The 21,228-nt window shown below is 43.6% G+C and overlaps 1 protein-coding gene across 10 annotated transcripts in view; it reads right to left on the bottom strand.

Moving 5' to 3' along the window:
• CD58 (CD58 molecule) overlaps positions 1-21,228 on the bottom strand; it is a 49,889-nt gene that overhangs the window by 28,417 nt on the left and 244 nt on the right. For 5 of the 10 annotated variants that reach the window (XM_027816942.2, XM_027816941.2, XM_027816940.2 and 2 more), the window contains exons 2-5: positions 13,159-13,458; positions 11,901-12,155; positions 9,479-9,574; positions 6,780-6,836 (exon numbers count right to left, since the gene is read on the bottom strand). In XM_027816942.2, coding sequence (XP_027672743.1) covers positions 6,780-6,836; positions 9,479-9,574; positions 11,901-12,155; positions 13,159-13,458 — 708 coding nt within the window. Of the gene's footprint in view, positions 1-1,325; positions 2,242-6,779; positions 6,837-9,478; positions 9,575-11,900; positions 12,156-13,158; positions 13,459-21,228 lie in introns of those variants that run through there. The other 5 variants (XM_027816947.2, XM_055711968.1, XM_027816946.2 and 2 more) reach the window with 4 other exon arrangements.

Here is a 21,228-nt window from a genome sequence, read left to right as displayed (position 1 = left end):
TTCCCCCAAGCCTTCTCTTCTGCCGACTGAACTGTGCCAGCTCTCTCACATGAGGAAAGGTTATCATACAATCACACAATGGTTGAGGTTGGAAGGAAACCTTAGAAGTTATCTTGTCCTATGCTCCTGCTCAAGCAGGCTCAACTACAGCAGGCTGCTCAGGACCATGTCCAGTCCCTTAATCATCTCCATGGCCCTTTCCTGGATTCTCTCCAGTAGGTCCATGTCTCCCTCGTACTGGGGAGCCCAGAACAGGACTCCAGGTATGGCCTCACCAGTGCCGAGTAGAGGAGAAGGACCACATCCCTCACACTGCTGGCAACACTCCTCTTAATGCAGCCTGGGATACCAATAGCTGCCTTTGCTGCAAGGGCACACTGCTGGCTCATGCTCTTCTTGTCCTCCAGGACTCCCAGGTCCTTTACTGAAAAGCAGCTTTTCCCACTGATTGGTCCCCAGTATATTCCAGTGTGTGACATTATTCCTCCCCAAGTGCAGGATTTTGCATTTCCTTTTTTTGGACTGCATGAGGTTCCTGCCAGCACGTTTCTCCAGCTGGTCAAGGTCCCTCTGGATGGCAACACATCTCTTCAGTGTGTTAGCCACTCCTCCCAGTTTTCTATCATCAGCAAACTTGCTGAAGGCCTACTGTGCCCCATCATTCAGACAATTAATGAAGATGTTAAAGAGGACCGGACGCAGTATTGACCCCTGGGGTACACCACTGGATACTGGCCTCCAACTAGAATTCATACATGTGCTCCCAACACTCTGATCTCAGCCATTCAGACAATTTTCAGGCCACCTCACTGTCTGCTCATCTAGCCTATACTTCATCAGCATCAGATATCACTAAATCAATCCCCTGTTCAGCAACAGGCCCACATTTTCCTCATTATTCCTTTTACAGATAACCTAGCAGCAGAAGCTGCTCTCATTGTCCTGGTCATCCCATAGTGGCTCCAAGCCGCCCTGAGCCTTGGCTTTCCTGACACCATGCCTGCTGCCCAGGCAGTGTTCCTGCATTCCTCCATTGCAGCCTGCCCCTGCTTCCACATCTAGTAGAAGCAATTTTCCCACCGCAGCCCTGCCAGGAGCTCCCTGCTTAGCCAAGCTCATTTCCTGACTTGCCTGCCTGTTTTCCTGACTATGGGGGTGGCCTGTGCTCAGGCTTGGTGAAAGGTCTCCCCAAAAGGCCTGATGGCTCCCTTGAGCTCCACTGCTCTTCGGAACCGTCTCCCATGAGATCCTGCCTACCATCTTCCTGGGTAAGTGGAAATCTGCTCTCCACAGGGCCTGTGCTCTGATGCTTCCTCACGCCTCTCAGGATCTGGACTTGTTTCTCGATTATCACAGCCAAGGCAGCCACTCATGCCCACATCCCCATGCAGCCCTCCCCTGTCAGTGAGCAGCAGGTACAGCTGCACACCAGCCCTCGGTGGTGCACGCGGAGGCCTGCGTGAAGAAGTTGTCCCTGATGCTCCCCAGAAATCCTCCTGACTGCTTGAATTGCTGTGCTGCCTTTCCAGCAGATGTCAAGGATTTTAGAGACGGACACATACAGAGAGAACACTGTCTTCCACCAGAAACAACGGAGGACAGACCGACTACGTTTTGTGGACAAGCAATCTCTCCAAACCAAGCTTCCTCTTGGCAAAGCTTCCTCTTGGTCACATCAACTCTTGCTCCTCGCTTAAGCGCTTCAATTGCACACACTGGGGGACTAGAAGCCCACTTGCAGAGATCTCTCAACAAGTAGCGTAAGAAGACCAGAAGCCAGCACTTCAGCAAGGACTGCCACCTGACCAGTATTTTTATCTCACTCTGACTGGGATTATTTTTTTACTTTAATTTTTCTAAACCCAAATGATCTCCAAAACACACATCCTTCCAAGTCCATAGGCTCTGCTGGGCTTATTTCCAAGGATGGTAAAAATGCAAGACTCACTCTGCCCTTAACTACAGCCTGAGAGCTGTTAACTCTGCTCCTGAAACTCCTGCACAGTGGAAAGGTATTCTGCATTCACGGCACAATCCCCCCCAATACCTCTGTTGAGAAGGTTTTTTTACATTACACAGGAATAGCTCTGAGCCTTCAACTCCAAGGGATCCTGGCCAGCTTGCCTGCTGGGTCATTACCACTGACTGCTCCATAGAACAGGCGCTTACCTTCTCAATTTACACTGTTATTGACAGTTGGATTGTCTTCCTGAGCACTGTCCTCCTTGTTCAATTCTTCATCTGAAGAGATAAGAGGTACAGTCCCTCAAGAGCACACTCCATTGCTTCTTCCCCAGACCACCACAGGTCATTGCTCTTGTACTGTCCAGAGCTCAGCAGCACACCTACTCCCCTGCAATTGTTACATACTGCTGTGCTACCAGTATTTAAAATTGCTTTATACATCCATTTCAGGCCTCCTGTTTCCCATCCATACAGCAGAAATTGCATGCTACCTAGGTGCTGGGTTTACTGTGCAAAGGTGCACCAACTCCCCTTCCTGACGTTCCCACTCTATACTACCAGAAAATATTTTATTTTGTTCCTCCAGTGTTCAAAGAGAAAACCTTATCTATGGACCTGATTCTCTTTTGCCTGAACTGTACATTTCCCTCCTTTCTTCTGTAAGACAGGCATAAAATAAACCTCCTTCTCCTATATCCCTGTCTATGTATATGGAAATAGTTACACAAGTGATAAGGCAATCCTACAGTGCACCACACCTTCACCATCAGCTACACAACCCCTATTTCTTCAGATAAGGAAAGCTGTTCTATGCCCATTACAATTCATGCAGGAAGAATAAGCAGCAAAACTCAGGGGCTTCTAGGTTTCCTTTTCCTTATTGTCATCACTAGTGATTTTTCCCTTAATCAGGAAAAACTTCTCTCTTCTCCAACCCTTTTATTATCAGCTAGTAGTGGGATATGATGGAAAACTGAGTGAGTGAATGAATCATCAGTGCAACAGTCTGAGGGGAAAAAATACCGCTTTTTTTGCTGATTTGAATTATAATGTTCATATTTCCCTATCCCTCTGGATAAAAAGAACTTCTAGAACAAAATACAGGCCCCACAATTTCCTTGAAATTTATACTGGGTGTACTAAGACAACAAAACTGGGGCTTTACTTAGCTGCCTGATGACTGCAGTGAAGAGACCTTCCTAGAGCATAAAGCAAGTGGAAGATACCACATCCAGAAATGGTGCTTCTCTAAGGAGAGAAGCCTGCTCTATCTCCCAAATTAGCATTTTGCAAGCTTGTAAGTACTCCATCTCTAAATCAGTGTGTTGAGGCTCAGCTCTACTTGCCATCAATACAAACAAAGCTTCAAAGCCACGGCATTTTATTATCTTAGGTCCTGCTTCAGGGTTTCTTTCCAGCAGAAAGCAAAGACCACCCAATCCATGATGGCATACTACAAAAATATCCTTGCACTCCTTTGCATGCAAACAAAAGGTAACATCAGACAAAGGGATAATTTGCTTATTTGCTATAAAAAGGGGTTCCCTCATACATGCTTAGCTCTTCTTTCCACAGAAGGTGAAGTGATTTGCAAGCACAGCATGCAGCATCTTTCACATCGTATCAGGAAAGAAGCTAAAGCCCCAAGAAGGTATTTGCTCTGTGCTATTTAGAGAACACAAGGATCCAGGTCTTTTTGACATCTCGTCTAGTTATCTACCCATCAACATTTACTTTTCCTCAGGCAACAGGTCTTTCTGGGCCAACAGGGGAATGGTAATCTCTGCACAGAGAACACGCTAATATGGTTTGGACTACAAAAAGCCATGTACAAAATCAATTCCCCGCTTCATGCTCTCCCTATTTTCCCCAATATTCTCCCAATATCTCCCATCTCACTTGCTACCTGCTTCAGGCTTTTCATTCTCATACTGAATAGCTTATGAGGATGTAGCTGCAAGCAAACAGAAAACCTTTTTAGAAATGTGTACGGAGGTAGCACAATAGTCTGCAAAATACACAACTCAACCTTAAAGCAACAGTTTCATTGTAACACTCTCAGGAGACACTCCTGAGAACTAGTATGTTATGCCACTTTATTGAAGGACTCCAAATTAATTTCAACTTCCCTCCAACAACCACTTAAGGCCCCAGACCATAACCAACATTTTCTATACTTATGCCTACAGCTTAACAAAATCTTTCTGAAGTGGGTTTACTTAAGGTGATAGAGCTGCACAGTTTTTCCATAAAAAAAGAGACGGCTGAGAAGATAGTCCACATCTCCTTTTTTACCTTCATCTATGTGTTGCACTAACTCTGTGACATTAAACCCTTCCTCTCTGCAGACCTTAAAGAATGTCTAACAGAAACATGGGCTATTCTATATTTTAAGTTTAAGTGCAGTACTAAAGAAGGTTTTTTTAGAATGGCTTTTTTTTTTCTCCTTCCTTCCCATCCTTCTCCTTTTTCCACCTTCAAGTCCATCCACAGTCTCTAGACTTCAGTGATCTCCAAATCGTGGGCTAGAACTACAGCTTTAACAAAAGTATGAAAATATCAAAAGAAAAATTAAGTTCTTTATCCAAAATCCTGCTAAAAAGCTCCTAAGACTTTGATATGCTGGGACAGGGGAGGGGTAGAAAGGGAGAAAAAAAAAAACCAAACAAACCCCAAAACCCCAAACCCCTTGCTTTCGCAGTACTGCTTCTCTACCTGTGGCATCTTTTCCAAGCCCATCACCAAGGACCTCACCATGTTTTTTAACCTCCAAACCGATAAAAACATTCAGAAACTTCACAAATTAAAGTAACTTAGAAATTAAACATACAGAAAATCTCTGCAAAGGTGACACAGTAGTTTACAGTTTAAGAAACATCCTGCTCCAGCCTTATGCTAACTCCAGCAGCTCATATAAAATACCAGGCTGAGTATCCCACATGATGCCACCATTGGTTTAACACCATAACACTCCAACAGGGCACTGAGCACGTATCTGATGGTGGAATCTTTGGGCATTCCCCACTGAAACAGTATTTGGTCTGGTGACCTCCACAACAAAGTGTTTTTTAAGAGTCTTCCCCTGCTCCCCTTATTCTACTTGACTGCCTAGGGGCCAATTTAATTTGATTTGTAAGAACAGACCACAGTGGTCCTAGCAACAAGACGCATACATGCTAAAGCTGAAATATGTTGTCCTTGTTCACCCTTGTGAAAGAAGCACAGACTACAGTTGTCCCCTTCCTTAGCTGCTCACCGTAGAGCGATTCCCACACCTTAACACACAGACCCAGAAGCCAGAGACCTGAGCAAGTGTGTTGCAAATTAAATTAGTAAAAAACTCAAAACCAAAAAACTCACTCCAACCAAAAATCACAACGCAGGGTTAGAATGGACAGCAGAAGCACAAGTGGGGATTTGGACAGGAAGACAGGAATGCAGACCACCCTGAGAATCTGTGTTGCCTGCAGAAGGGCATCATGTAAAGAAATCATGGGTGGGAAGCAGACTGGTAACTAACAGACAGAGGTGAGAAATTCCTCCACTGACTGTCTCCTTCTGTTACAAGGAGAAGACAAGGCTGCAAAATGCAGTAAGAGTGAATCAAATGGTGCTGATAACAGAACTTTCCTGAAACAACTGAAAGGGGTTAGAGAAAGCAAAGGAGACAACTGCAACTTGACCCACAGGATATAAGCACGCACCAGTCATGCACGGGAAGCAAGGACCACAGTTCTGCCCACCAGAGTAGCAACATGCCTGCATTCACCAGTCCCTGGATGGATTTTCAAGATATGACCAAGGTAAACTAACAGCAAACTCCTGCCAGTCTGAAGTGATAATACTTTTGACCATCATCATTAAATCTACTGCCACATGCACAGCATCAACCCCCACCCACTGGAACCACTAGCTTTCCAAGTCAAATTCAATGCACAGAGAAAAAGGTTAGCTGCCCAATTTCCAAGACAGGCCAGAAAGAAATTTCCATGGGGAGCACTGGGAATAAGCAATGTATTACATTCAAGCCCAGCCCTAAGCACCTCATATGAACACTCAATTCAGAAAAATAATCAACCAGATTTCTGAAAGAAGTTTATATAAATGGGACAGGCAGATAAGATTAAAAGAGACAGAAGAAATATTAACCTCATTTCAGCACGTAAACCAGCCCTAACCAAACAGGTAAAGAGTAAGTTCTCCAATAGACATTGCCCTGTAGTGTGCTTTTTCCAGCCTTCACCCTGAGGCCAGCTCCCATTCTCCATTGGAGGTGAATTCCATTTCTGGCAAAGAGAGCTGCTGATCAGGGAGATCTCAGGCCATCCACTGTCAGGAATTCTGCCAGCCTCACTAACACATTCGCGAAGTGCAGGTCCCTGGGATTATCCACTATTGGACCTCAACTGAGACTTTGAGGCTGCATGCACAAACACTGAAAAACCAACTCAAAAGCTTAGACCCTCCAAAAAAAGGAAATGAGCAGATCTGACTCCTTGCTCCAACCAACAGCAGATGTTTAGAAACATTTATACCCCAATATAGGTTTCTTAACTCTGAGTTCAGCTGTTCTTGGCTGTCCACAGAGGAAGGCAGCTGATGTTCTATAATGACATTTATTATTTTTAGACAGTATATATTAATGACCTGGAAAAAATAACTATACTCTTTAGAACAACTAAGGCCTGAAAGAAAACTTACTTACTTCCTTCTCCCATAAGAGACTGTACCGCCACAAAGAAAAACATTGTAAGCCTTGTTCAAATTAAAGCAATAGTCTGATTTACACAGATTTGTGACACTAGCTCTCTTACCTGAGCCATGGACTGGACTATTCCAAGCAACTCTTCCTGTCAGACATTTACGTCTACCTGCACCAAAACAAATAGGACACCTGGAGAAATTACTCAGAAATAAAATTTGGTCCTTCAGAAACTAGTTGACAGCCTCCATCCACTCCCCCGCTCCACCCCAAACCAAATAAAATTCACTGAGGTTGTGCAGCTAAATACTTGACTTAGGGAAAGAAGAAAGAGCAAAATACTGTTTTGGGGCAAAGACAATCAGTGAGAGATCAACAAAACGGGCCTCCTGCAACAACAATAAGTCAGAACACATCCAAACAAAACTAAAGCAGAGCTTAGCAATTTATGATTCTGAGTCTTTTACTTAAATAATCAGCAAATCACATTTTTTGATTGATTATATACATGGAGTGCTTATCCTATCAAGGTATAACAAGTTTATTTTCTAGCATGGTGAAACTTTTGCTGTTTCAAGGTTACTAGCTGAATTATTTTAAGTCTAACTGATGGCCAGTTGTGAGTGACATTCTTCATGTGTTGATTCAAAGCAGTGTTGTTCAACATCACCAACATGGACAAGGACACAGAAAGTACCCTCAGAAGGTTTGCAGATGACATCAAACTGAGGAGAGCAGGGGATATGCTGAAAGGCTTGGTTGCCACTCAGAGGGCCTTCAATAACCTGGAGGAATGTGCTGGCAGAAAAGATGTGATGTTCAATGGCAAACGTAAAGTCCTGCACCTCTTGAAATCACCCCATAGAGTAGTACAGGCCGAGCTCTATCTGGCTAGAAAATATCTCTTCAGAAAAGGACCTGGAAGCCCTGGTGGACCACAAGCTGAACATTAGTCAGAAACATGCCCTTGCCATAGAAGCCTACCAGACACTGGGCTGTGTTAGCAGAAATGTAGTCAGCCCATCAACAGAAAAATTCTTCCTGTCTGTTCAGTATTTGTGACACAACACGTGGAGTGTTGTCTAGGTTTAGGCTTCCCAGTTCTGAAGCTGGTCCAGCAAGTGTCCACCAAAATGCTTAGGGGGCTGGAGCTGTGCAAGGAGGTAATGAGAGAATTTGGTTTATTCAGCCTGAATAAAAGAAGGTTAAGGAGATGGCTAATCACAGTCTATAACTAACTTACATATAAATCAAAGGAAATTCCTTGTCGCGATGGAGGGAAGACACAGTCACTCAATATGAGTGATCAGCAGACTTCGTTTATTGTCTCTTACAGTCACCTTTTATGCCTTCTTATAATTAGCTCATACATATTACAAAAGTTAAGCTCATTATTGGTTAGTTGCCTAAATACCAAGCCCGCCCCTAGTTTCTCTTCTGTAGTAATCTGTTCCCACCTGCAACATTCTTTTCCCACCGCAGTCTTCCTGTTATTGTGTAACAAGGACAGCCAAAGACAGTGTATTTTTGCTTTACTTCAGATAAGCTGAGAGCGATGTGCATTTTTGTCCAGCCAGCTGGACTATGTCTATGTGACCTTTTTCAGCTAGCCAGTTATCCACAATTCCTCTCAGAAGTACAGAACAAAAAGACAGGAGGCAATGGCTGCAAGTTGCAAAGGGGAAATCCCTAACAGAAATGAAGAAAATATCCTTCCCCACGAGGGTGATTCAGCACTTGAACACACGCTGAAAGAGGCTGGGGAATTTCCATCCTTGGAATTATTCAGTTTGACTGGACAAGGTCCTGAGCAACATGATCTAGCTTTCAAGCTGGTCTTGCCTTGAGTAGCAAGTTGGATGCAACCACCAGGGATTCCTTCCCACCTAGTTTATTTTATGATTCTACGCCAACAGAAACTAAATGGAGAATGATCAGGAAAGCATAAGGTCCACACACAATATACATTTATATATGCTCATCAATTAGTCCTTCCCAGACAGGAGATGCATCCCATGCTCTTCACCCTGCAGCCACCCCCAAGTGGTGACCCCATCTGGAAGCCAACAGGAATTTTCCATGCAGAGCAATGTATTCCTGTTTGGGACTCTCTCAAACACAAAGAGAAGAGATGGTACGCTTCTCTTTTTCAAGCCGGAATACAATCTGACCTCTTAACCTAAAAAGGTGGCAGCAAGAGATACACAGTGATAGCCTACAATTACCATTTCCAAATAAGATGTCAGATTTATAAAAAAAGATACTTGAATTCAGTGTAGGGATGGATCAAGAAAATCAAGAAACAAATCTAGAACTCCAAGATGATGGCAATACAGGCTGACAGGAGGCACAGAAGTCCCTATGTATCAGCTGAGCATGGTTGTCAGCTTAGACTCCACATAAAGTATTTAAAAGCCCCTGGTATGAGCCTGTCCCAACAAGAAATCTGCTCTTGAGGGCAGCTTTATGATGCTATCAAAAAAAGGCAGTGAAAGCACACTCAGGTAGAAATAGGAGAGGCCACAGATATTTGTAAGCAGAAACACACAGTAAATGAAACACCTAGTCTGAAGGAGAAATATGGAAAGATAAACTACAGTGTTTCCCAGTACAGAGAGCCCAGTGTCCGAATGCAAGAAAGTTCAGTATATTATTTCCTTCAAAACTATTAGCCTTTGCCTAAGATGTACCTGTTTCTACTACTGTATTTACAACAGATTCCATGGTCAGAAACTTCCATACATCCTACAGAACTTTAGATCAGCATAATCTCGAAGCATGTTAAGCTTAATTAGGAAATGCTATACATACCTCTGCTGTATAGGAACCCTACTATTACTACAGATAGCATGAAGACAACAAAAGCTGGTATAAGAGTATATCTGCTTCTGTTGTGATAGCCGATTCCTTTAAAAAAATGAAATAAATAATGATTGGTTAGTTAAAAAGCAACTGTGTGACACACTACTTCAGTAGAAATACAACCTTGAGTACGTTTTATAGCCATTTGTAATTTTAAAAGACCAAAACAAACAAAAACCCCCACACAAACCTCAAGAAATTAATGTACCAGAGTCAGTTATTAGCAAAACCTTAAGTCAGTTCCCAGAAAGTTACATGGTAAGTACCTTAGTTTAGTGAAGGCACATCACTGCTTGAAAGGCAACAGCTATTCTGTTTTTTGGTCTATGAAAGGCCAAGCCAGATCTCAGCCAAATGACATTTCAGCAGTTCACTTGTATCAGGTTTGCATGACAAGGTTTTGGTGGTGGGGAGGCTGCAGGGTTAGCTTCTGTGAGAAGATGCCAGAAGCTGCCACCATGTCAGACAGAGCCAATGCCAGACAGCTCCAAGAAGGACCTGCCACTGGCCAAAGCTGAGCCCATCAGTGATGGTGGTAGCACCTCTGTGATAACATATTTAAGAAAGGGGGGAAACTGCTGCACAACTGCAGCCAGAGAGAGGCATGAGAGGAGAAAGAAATAACTCTGCAGACACCAAAGTCAGTGAAGAAGGAGGGGGAGGACATGCTCCTGGAGCAGGAGATTCCCCTGCAGCCCATGTTAAAGACCACAGTGAGGCAGGCTGTCCCCCTGCAGCCTATGGAGGCCTAAGATGGAGCAGATATCCATCTGCAGCCTGTGGAAGACCCCACACCAGGGCAGGGGGATGCCCAAAGGAGGCTGTGACCCTGTGGGAAGCCTGCGCTGGAGCAGGCTCCTGGCAGGACTTGTGACCCCATGGAAGAGACCCATACTGGAGCAGTTCTTGAAGAACTGCAGCCTGTGGGAAGGGCTCATGTTGGAGAAGCTCATGGAGGACAGTCTCCCATGGGTGGGACCCCTTGCCGGAGCAGGTGAAGAGCGTGAGGAGGAAGGAGCAGCAGACACAGCATGTAACAAGCTGCCTACAACCCCCATTCCCCATCCCCCTGCACTGCTTGTGGCGAGGAGGTAGAGAAATCAGGAACGAAGTTGAGTCTGGGAAGAGAGGAGGGGTGGAGGAGAGGTGTTTAGATTCATTCTGGTTTCTCAGTATCCTACTCTGATTTTGACTGACAATAAATTAATTTTCCCCAAGTCGAGTCAGTTTTGCCCGTGACTGTAATTGCAGAGTGATCTCCCTGTCCTTATCTTAACACAGGAGGCTTTTGTTGTATTTTCTCCCCCCATCCTTTTGAGGAGGGGGAGTGATAGGGCAGCGTGAAGGGTACCTGGCAGCCAGTCAGGGTCAACCCACCGAATGCCTCATTTCTAAGTCTCCAGCACATAATTCCAGTGAAGGAGGAAGAATCCTACACTGGTAAACCATGAAAGTGGCTTTTGCATAGACATGGGAAATTTTAAAAGGTAAGCCCCAGGCTGAGCTGAAGCTCAGCTGAGGCTGTCCCAGAGCAATAAGCAACAGCAGGAACATTCTCTTTTCTCCTCTTTATATCTGTCTGTGAAGGAGGAAAAGTAGTAAGCTCATTGACTCATGCACAGACTAAGTAAGAAATTATTTTAACTAGTGGCTGCTAGATGATTCACTTGAAACAACTGAATAATTTCATTCCAGTTCATGGAAAGCAGTACAAACAGCACAACAGTCATTAGCATTAATTATATCAGGTCAGAAGGTTCAAAGAGATCTTCTAAGTGTGTCTCTCTCTTTACAGCCTCCTTTTGAGCAATAATAGTGAGGTGGGTGTCAGTCTCTTTTCCCAGGGAACAAATGATAGGATGAGAGACAAATGCCTCAAGTTGCACCAGGGGAAGTTTAGACTGGATATCAGGAAAAATTTCTTCTCCAAGTGACCAAGTTAGGTGGTCAAGCATTGGAACAGCCTGTCTAGGGAAGTGGTTGAGTTGCAATCCCTAGAGGTATTTAGAAGGTGTGTAGATGTGGCGCTTCACGACATGGTTTAGTGGTAGACATGGCAGTGCTAGGTTTATCATTGGACTCTATCTTAAAAGGTCTTTTCCAATCTAAATGATTCTATGATTTCAAGTCACAACTGAAGGGTTTATTCTGTTGAGATCCCTGCAAAAAGTGTCTTTCCAGGGGGATCAAACTGTCAATCCTATACCTTTCACCAACCTTAAACACACTTTTAGTAGACAAATCACTTCTGATGCTTTTTACTTTTTAAACTCAACTTCCTCAGAAGTCAGTAGAAATCTCACAATCAAAGCCTATGCTGCTTCCCAACCTAGCCTCTCAGACTTGCATATACAGCCTGACCCATTCTTACCTTCTCTACCTGAAAAGCATTGAGTCAAAGAGATTTCAGAGCTCTTTTCCGTTTGAGAGAATCTAATGAAACATGCAGCTCTCTCGGAGGCATCAACGTCCTTCTTAGATATCACAACTTCCTGGGTGTGATGAGTGGCTGGCAAGCGACTGAAATTCCAAGTGTAATGCAGAGTCTTCTGGAAATCTGATATACATACTAACACAAGGTTATCACCGCTGATATTGCACCTTATTTCAGGTTCTGAAGGTGGAGCTGAAAGGAGAGAAAACACTCTGTATTACTTTGGTTATAAACTGCCTTGAACTTTAGCACAGGACAAGGGCAGGAGCAACAAAAGCAGCATGAGCGCATAGTGTAAGGTGTGCATGTGTGTGGACACACGTGTATGAGAGAAATGACTTTCTAAAAGTGGATCTGTTTGCGGTTCTTCTGTGTCTCATTTGAGACTCCTCATGGTTCATTGTCAACGGGACTAAAATACACACTGGTCAAATATATTTCCCAAAGACTACTATGAAGCTGCATAGATCTGCGCAGGATAGTATTACAGATATTCAAGCACATGTAATATGCCTGCAGAAGCATCTTTAGTAGATACATACTGCCTGGGATAACTTGGCCAGCTTGCTCAAAGAGTTTGGTTATCTACCTGAAAGTACACAGTGTGCCATCTACATGTGTGGATAACTGGCTAGCTGAAAAAGGTCTCATAGACATAGTCCAGCTGGCTGAACAAAAATGCACATCGCTCTCAGCTTATCTGAAGTAAAGCAAAATACACTGTCTTTGGCTGTCCTTGTTACACAGTAACAGGAAGATTTCGGTGGGAAAAGAATGTTGCAGGTGGGAACAGAAAACTACAGAAGAGAAACTAGGGGCGGGCTTGGTATTTAGGCAACTAACCAATAATGAGCTTAACTTTTGTAATATGTATGAGCTAATTATAAGAAGGCATAAAAGGTGACTGTAAGAGACAATAAACGAAGTCTGCTGATCACTCATATTGAGTGACTGTGTCTTCCCTCCGTCGCGACATACATGCATTCTAGAAGTCATTCCAAGATGAATAATGATGGGCACACAAATCAGATACCACCTTTTAAGATGTGTTTAACGTGCCTAAGTGACTTAACAATAAAGCCCAGTAACAGCCCCTCCCTATTTCTGTTTGCTTCCCTGACAAACAACCCCCTTTGTAGCCTTCTTAAAGTTAATAAAGTGATACAAATCTTTATGCAGTTCTTCCAGTACTTACCTAATACAGCAAGTATGAAGGTTAAAACATAACTTTTCTTCATGGAATCCACGTAGTCTAACATGTATGTGCCAGTGTCATTGTTCTCCAAGTTAAATATAGTCAAGCACCCATTCTCCTCATTAAGCAAACCTCTGTAACAGAGAGAATTAAAATATGTTGGTTTGGTTTGCTCTTCCCATTCAGCCACTTTATCCTTGTTTTTCGTCCAAATAATTTCCATTATTTTTTGGTCTATTTTTACTGGAAAAGTAAAATTTTCTCCCACGATGCCAAACACGTCCTCACAGTAGATGTGTGCTACAAGGAAAAAAAGAAAAAAGTTATTTTAACAATTATTTTATAAACTATTGCTTGACTAATGCTGTATGCACTTTTAGGTACATTCAAATTTAGGTTAGAAGCACATCACAATGTTGCATATTTGTCAGTTTGGGTCAGTTGAAGAATTACCCAAACCCAGCCTGCCAGCACAATCATGTGACAGGCACCACATAGGGATCAGTTTCCACATTCTGGTCCCAGGTAGAATTATTGTCCTAATCTTCTTCCCCAACCTAAAGTCCTCTACCCTCAGTACTTTCCCTCTGTTCACTTGAATTAGGCCTCCTGCCCATGGCCTTGTGAAAAAGTTGAAATGAAGAATTGCTGTCACCAGCAAAAATCTCTCTATCACAGCATCTTGTTGCAGAATGCTCAGGCTGAAGCTCCTGCCCAGCAAATGAACTGCAGTTTTTCCAGCATGAATATTCACAAAGTTAGTGAAAAGCACACTTCTGACACAAAACTGCTACTTGATTCAAAGCACCTGCTCTAAAATCATGGGGATACTAGTGATTTGCCTTGGAAATGTCACTTAAGCAAGTTTATTTCACAGCTGATGTATGTGAAACAGCATCCCAACCTTGGAGATCTTGCTTGCTGCTCTGCTAGAAATGGGAGGTGTCCAGAAGCCTTAACTGCTATCAGTTTTGAATCAATCATATTCTGCTAAAAAGGCCCAGGCACTCAATGTAAATAAACAACAGAAAAGAAGAGGGATAAGAGATTGTCTCTACGTGTGTAAAAAAAAATCTACTGATCTAACAGACAAGACAAAATTCTGCTGTGGGACAGAGATACTGTAAACCATTAGCATCTCTGTCCCTGTTTCAGTCTTCAGTCTTCAGCAACCACCTCCTACTTCTGAATGGCTCTAATCACAAGACTACTCCCATGGCAGACATGCACATGGACACAAACAAAATCATGTCAATACTAAGTTCAAGTTACACTTGCATTAAGGACTCAATTCTGCTCCACAGTAGCTCGTAAATTTTTACTACTAAGTTGAAAGAAAGGCGTAATTATGATATAAATGAGGTCTCACATTAAGGCAAGATTTCCAATATGCACCATCAAAAATTTCCCTTTGAACAGTAACTGCATGGTGAAAGAGAAGAAGAGAAATATTTCAGAAGCCTACTGCTCAAGTCAACTGCTCCCAAGTGACAGCTACTGTTTTAGGTTTCTTTTGGACCTTTTTCTTTTATTTTATTCTTAAATGGCATTAAGTCAAGAACCCACCAATTCCTATATCATTCTGTGCTTCCCTTGCTTCTTATGTCATCATGGTATGAAAACTTACTACTGTTCATAAATCAGTGCAGATACTACAGCTTTATCACACCAAAACAAGTCACTTCCCTTCAATGTATGAGTTCAGAAAACAAACTACGGCCCATCTTGCTCCACATCCTATCTCTATTCCATATGAAAGCAGCCAGGTCAGCCAGGCCAGTCATTAAGAAGATTAGGTTCCCCATCACCAAAGAACAATGCTTGCCAGCATACCGAGTGTCCTGTTCTTCTGCCTGGTGCCACATCACAGAAACAAAGACTTTCTCAAACAGGAAAATGAAGGCAAGCAATGGGAAACACACTTCTGACTGTTTGGATAGAAAACTGCACATGCAAGTCTTCTCCATGCCTTACTACTTATGGACTATTCAGTTTGTTTGCAATTTACCCATGAAAGCACTCTTACTCCATTACAGTATCTACTTTCCATCTGCACTTACACAGTGGCCTTTTCCGGACACAGGAATTGGGAAAGTAAATAGGGCAAAGAGGGCTTGGCCATCACTGCCACATCTTTTCGACACAACCCACCTGCCTTTCTTTGTCTTCTATCCTGTTCAGACAGGTTTATACATCTCACTTGCTCCTGCTGCCCCAGTATGAGTATCTCTTTCCACCCATCTCAAATAACAATTTCCAGAAAAGAACAAAACCCAGGACAGAACAGAGGAGCTCCAACATTTGTATTTGGAGACCACAAGGAGGCAGGATGCTGGGCGCGATGAAACACTCATGATCTGATGAGGACTGGACTCTTGTTAGAGACTTATGTTTCATAAAGACCATTTCTAGGAACACACTTTCCTCAAGAAGTCATCTCTAGCCTAGGGACCTATAGTAGTCCCAGCATGGAGAAAAACTCCCTGTTTTACCCACTGTGAAATTCTACCTCTCAGTAACTTTGGCTTACAGACACAACCAAGCTGTGGTGGCTTAACATCAGCAAACTGTCCTGGTTTCAGCTAGGACAGAGTTAGTTTTCTTCTTAGTAGCTGGTACAGTGCTTCCTTTCAGATTTGGTGTGAGAACAATGTTGATAGGACACTGATGTTTCTGGTCGTGGCCCGGTAGTGTTTGTACTAAGTCAAGGACTTTTCAGTTTCTCGGGCCTTGCCAGCGAGAAGGCTGGACAGGCACAAGAAATGGGGAGGGGACACAGGCACGACAGCTGACCTGCACTAGCCAAAGAGGTAATCCATACCATATGACATCACGCTGAATATATATAAGCTGGGGGAAGAAGAAGGATGAGGGGGGCATTTGGTGTTACGGCATTTGTCTTCCCAAGTAATCATTATGCATGATGGAGCCCTGCTTTCCTAGAGATGGCTGAACATCTGCCTGCTGACGGATAGTAGTGAATTAATTCCTTGTTTTGCTTTGCTTGCGTGTGCAGCTTTTGCTTTAGTTATTAACTTGTTCTTATCTTAGCCCTCAAGTTTTATGTTCCTTTCCAATTCTTCTCCCCATCCTTCTGGGTGAGGGGGGAGTGAGCGCGCAGCTGCATGGTACATAGTTCCCAGCTGGGGTCAAATCACAACACAAGCGTAAGCCAAGCCACTGCAGTTGTTGACAAGAGCAAGGTAAGAGGAAAGCAGCCATTTGCTGGGGACTGAGAACAGGAGGAAAGCCAGCCATCACTGCTTAGCCAACCACTAACAACTTCCTAAGCCTGGGTGCTGAAGCATGTAACCTCTCCATGTCTTTGCTCAGTCATAAGGGCCCGGCTGGAGTTATGAGGGAAAGATTGTTTCTTCATTAAGTCAAGAAATAAGAATGAAGGAAAGCTGAGCTGAAAAGAAAACAAGTTTTCCCTCCACAGCTTCTGCTTGGGATGGGGGAGCACTGCCTCCTTCAGCACTCTGTTCTTGCTGGCTGGAGAAACAAAAGCTTGACAGCAAAGAAATGAAGAGGTCCTGCCCAAGGACACTCAGGCCTTTCTCCTCAGACAGAAGGAGACCATTATCTCCATCTGTCTAAAACTAGGGACTGGACACTTCTCTGCTTCCCTGCTGCGGTGAAGTGTGAAGAAACCTCCCATTCAATGCTGTCAGCTTCCTTTTTTCAAGGACATTATACGTAATACAGAAATGTTGCGTAAGGTCTCCATCACATATTTTTGAGCTTCTAAAGAAAGCATGCGTCGTCATATTTTTTCTAATAAATTTCCAAGGAACCATTCCCCCTGCTTTCTACTTCATTTTATGCCGAGACAGATTTCCTATTCCACTGCAGCTAACTTCTCTGCTGTGAGCAAAGAGGAAGAAGTAACAGCCAAGCATTTTTTCATACGCTCTTTTCGGAAAGCTAGAAATAAGAATTATGTTTCTCTGCTTTCTCCCTCTCTCCTTATTGCAGCCTATTATTCCAAGATAAAGTTCACACAACAAAGCAGTGTTGTGCTAAGGCTTCCAGTAGCCTCTACAGAAACCATCAGACTACCTGCTCCTGTATCTCCTTCAACACACTCCAAATTCCTTCTTATGCCATGTCTTTGTGTTCTATCCTTCCAAACCAATCACATAACAAAAGCATTACTGATAAAGAGAAGGTACGTACAAGCAAAGCCTCTTCTGCAAACCCACCCACCTCATGCTGTCTACATCATTTTCTGTTCCCACTTCTCCAGCAGGAAGATACCTTTCCCTACGCAGCCTTCCCATCCTACCCAGGATTCAGAGCCATGGTCAAGTGTTCTGCCTACCACACATCAGCTGAACCACGACAGCAGCACGGGTGCGCAGATTTGGCCTGCAGCAAACAGCAAGCCATGAATCTTAGCCTGGTTTGCAGTACATGAAAACATTTCAGATTTTGTCATGTTTGACAACCACTCAGCTAATGCACGTAACCTGGAACTCCGTGCTAACCAAATCATGTCTCTGAATGCAGAGCTTGAATTGCAGCCTACACAAGACAAGGCACAGAGTAGCAGGTCACCCATACAACCTAGTGCGCTATACTTGATGTTTTAATATTCACCTGAATAATTCTGGCTCTTCAAGCATTTTAGCAGGCTAAAGGTATCCACATTCTATTCAGACTAAGTAAGTGGAATTTAATATTCCATTTATCAGCAATAAATGCTTCATTACTATATTTGTCTGCCTGATATGATTTTCTTCACTACTTTTCTTGGAGCTGATGTAAGGCTTAGTTATTCTGGAAAACTTCTGTAAACTAATCCCCTTTTTATTTTTAATGCTATCATTATCATCTTTTTTGGTCTCAAGTACCCATTTGAAATGCATATATGTACATATTAGGTCTATACCAGCAGCAGTTAGGCTCACATATTAACATTAAGATGTTAATGTTCCACCTGCTAAAGCTGGGTGGAAAAGCACTTGCTGATTAGCTTACAGCAAGCAACAGTCTGCCTCAAGATCTGATCTTTCTAAATACTGGATTTTTGTTCTGTTTTTTGTAACTTCCCAACTACCCCTTTTTTAGGATTATTTTTTTTTTCCAGATTGTGATCTCTAAGCAGCAGAGTATTACATTCCCTCCTAACCCTCAGAACCACCAGTTCCACAGAACCCTGAAATAAATGTTCAGTCCAGGACTATCAGAATATTCACCCATAGCCCTGCTAATTCCCCCAGAGCCCACAAACACGACCTGCTTTCCCCAAACTCCAGTAAGAAAGCACTTAGACCCACGGTAGAGCCCACTCATAGGGAGTGGGTGGGTGCAGACATCACACACACATGCATACACTTGCTTTTTGTCCTTTCTGCAGTCTCAGGGTCCTGCTCTGTTGGCATCCTCCCCGGACTGAGCCCATGTCATTCACCTTCTGACAACTAATGCAATGAGCCAAACGCAGTGAATGCCCAGGCCAACACATGGCAGCATGAGGCAAGGAGGGGGAGGGAGGGGGCTGGGAATCCTCCCTCTTGGCAATGGTGAACTATTAGGGAGGATCACTGTGGCCTGTAGGATACTGGTTATTTTCAGTCTCTGGCCTTTGCCTAGGGACAGAACCAATTTGCATTTATGCCTATCCTGAACTGCTAGGGAAAAAAATACAACCACAGTTAAAATCCTCTGCCCGCTTACTCCCAGCATCCGGATACCACTTCCTATGCTGTACTAGCACAGTCTTTATGTAGCTATATGATCAATGGTACTGAGAAAACGTCTCAATTACTTTCTTCCTTCAACTGAGTAAATTTTCAGCCAGATCATCTTTGCAGTTCTCTTTATAAAGAATAGCACAAAAAGATGGCATACAGGGGAACTGTTCTTGTCCTGTGGCAACACCAACTTACATGTACTCCAAACTACAACCTCTGCCTTACGAACCGTGCATCACCCAGACAGCCTACAGCCACACCACCTTGAACATGGCCAACATGGTCTCATGAGGCTGTAAACCGACAGAAGTAAGATTTGAAAAAAAAAAAAAGAAAAGAAAAAAAAGACAAATCCACATACAATATTTTTTAAAAAAACCACACTGTCAACTCTCAGGATCAAAGAAGGCTGTGAATGCAATCCAGAGATAATCCTGGCTTTCATAGGACTAGGAACATTAATCACATTAAGCCAAGTAGCTGTCAGCAACATTTTTCACTCTGTATTCACTCTACAGTGTTAAATATCAAGGGCAAAAAAATTACTTGTTTCTTTTTGTTTTTAATATAATATTTTATATATTATATTAAATTTATTATTTTAATTAATTTAATAGTTAATTTTATTATTTATTATAAATTTATATTTATATTTATAAATACATATTTATAATTATATAAATGTAATTATAAAATTATAATTACATTATGATTAATTAATATAATGTAACAGCCACAGGTCTGGAAGCAAAGATTTACCAAGAGTTTTTATTATCAAGAGTTTTTAAGCAAGGGGCAGAGGGGTTTTATTTGGTTGGGTTTTTTTCTCCTTTGTGAGAAAATCAGAACTTCCTCTGTTTATTTTGAAAAATTCAAGAGTAAGGAAACAGGACAATGCAATCAGGTGTCAGTTTCATACAGCTGATGACTGATTTTTCCATTATATGATTTAAAAATGTGTTTAACATTTCCATCAACAGCCTACCAAATAACAACATTCTACACGCAAACTGAATTTGTTAGTTCCTCCCATTCATCCCAATGCCTTATGATATAGTTCCCATGACGTCTCTCATGGAGTGAAAGACATAGGAAAAAAAAAAAAAAAAGAGCAATCCTGGTATTTTTATGGTCAACAAAAACACAGAAAGAAGCATATATTTCTGTGTGTAGAGAAAGAAAAGGAGAAAATTCTAAAACAAGAACTAGCCCAGAACTGTCAAACTGCCTAAAGGGAAAGAAACAAAAAGCCACATTCAGGTAAGTTTGGTTTCTGTGTTGGTCACTTTTGGAAGAAGTCTGGAAGAAAACACGAGAGTTGCTAACAAATACCTTTGTCAGCCATTATATAGGGTAAATTGTGCTCTTACATGAACCAGGTCTTCTCCCCTTAACTCAGTTCTTATAAAAGAAGTTGAATAGGGAAATGAAGCATTAAGGAACCCAGCAAAACATGCAAGAACTAGAAGGCAGTAATACTGCTTAAAAATGAGCTGATGCTCAGAGCACTGGAAGAGCTCCCTGGCTGTCAGATGAGCCTCGCTACAGATGCAGAACGCTCCCAGGTGCCCCAGTTCGCTCCCCCAGCTTAGCTCCCCTATCCCCTCCGCGTCCCGGTGAAGCTCTGACTGCCGAAGTCACTGCAAGTTTGGCTGAGCACTCCTGCGGGTGGCACTGCGATCCTCCCGCTGCCGTGGCACCCAACAACCTCCTCTCCTCACAGGGAGGGCGCGACCCGTGAGCCCTTTGGCTTTTTGTGGTTTTTTTTTTCCCTTGAGGAAGTGACTCAGATGCCAAAGCATGAGCCTTTTCAGATGCAGGGATGACAAATATATTTTTACAATAAAAGCCGGTTTCCTAAGCTTCTCAGGAACGGGGGCAAACCGGGGGTACCTGGGAGCCGCTTCACTTGAACAGAAAATTACCTCAGCGTATGCGGGTACCAGAAAAATCCCACTTTTCCCACCGTAACCTTCCGTTTGCCCAAGTCTGAGACAAACGGGGCACGAGCGTTACCCGCGACACGAGCGGGGCGGGTGGACCCTAAACACACCGATCGCTGATGCTGTGGAATTCCGCTGTTACCGGCGGCGGAAGGGGAGGCGGCGGAAGGGGAGCCGCCGGGTTCCGCCGCCCGCCGTTAGGACGGTCCCCCGGCCCGGGACGGCTTCCCTCAGCGCCGCGCAGGGCGCCGCGGGCGGCGGGAAGGAGGCGGCGGGAAGGCGACGGCGGGCGGCGGCAGCTCCGCCAGGTCGCACCACAACCGAACCGCGGCTGCGGGGCCGCCGCCCCTCTCACGGCCCTGCTCGGCACCGGGGGGCCCGGCCGCCCCGGGAAGGGACGGGTAGGGCCGGCCCTGCTGCCCGCCCTG

The sequence above is a fragment of the Falco cherrug genome, chromosome 5 (genome assembly GCF_023634085.1).
Source record: "Falco cherrug isolate bFalChe1 chromosome 5, bFalChe1.pri, whole genome shotgun sequence".
NCBI classification, from domain to species: domain Eukaryota; kingdom Metazoa; phylum Chordata; class Aves; order Falconiformes; family Falconidae; genus Falco; species Falco cherrug.
This window is presented reverse-complemented; position numbering and strand designations above follow the sequence as displayed.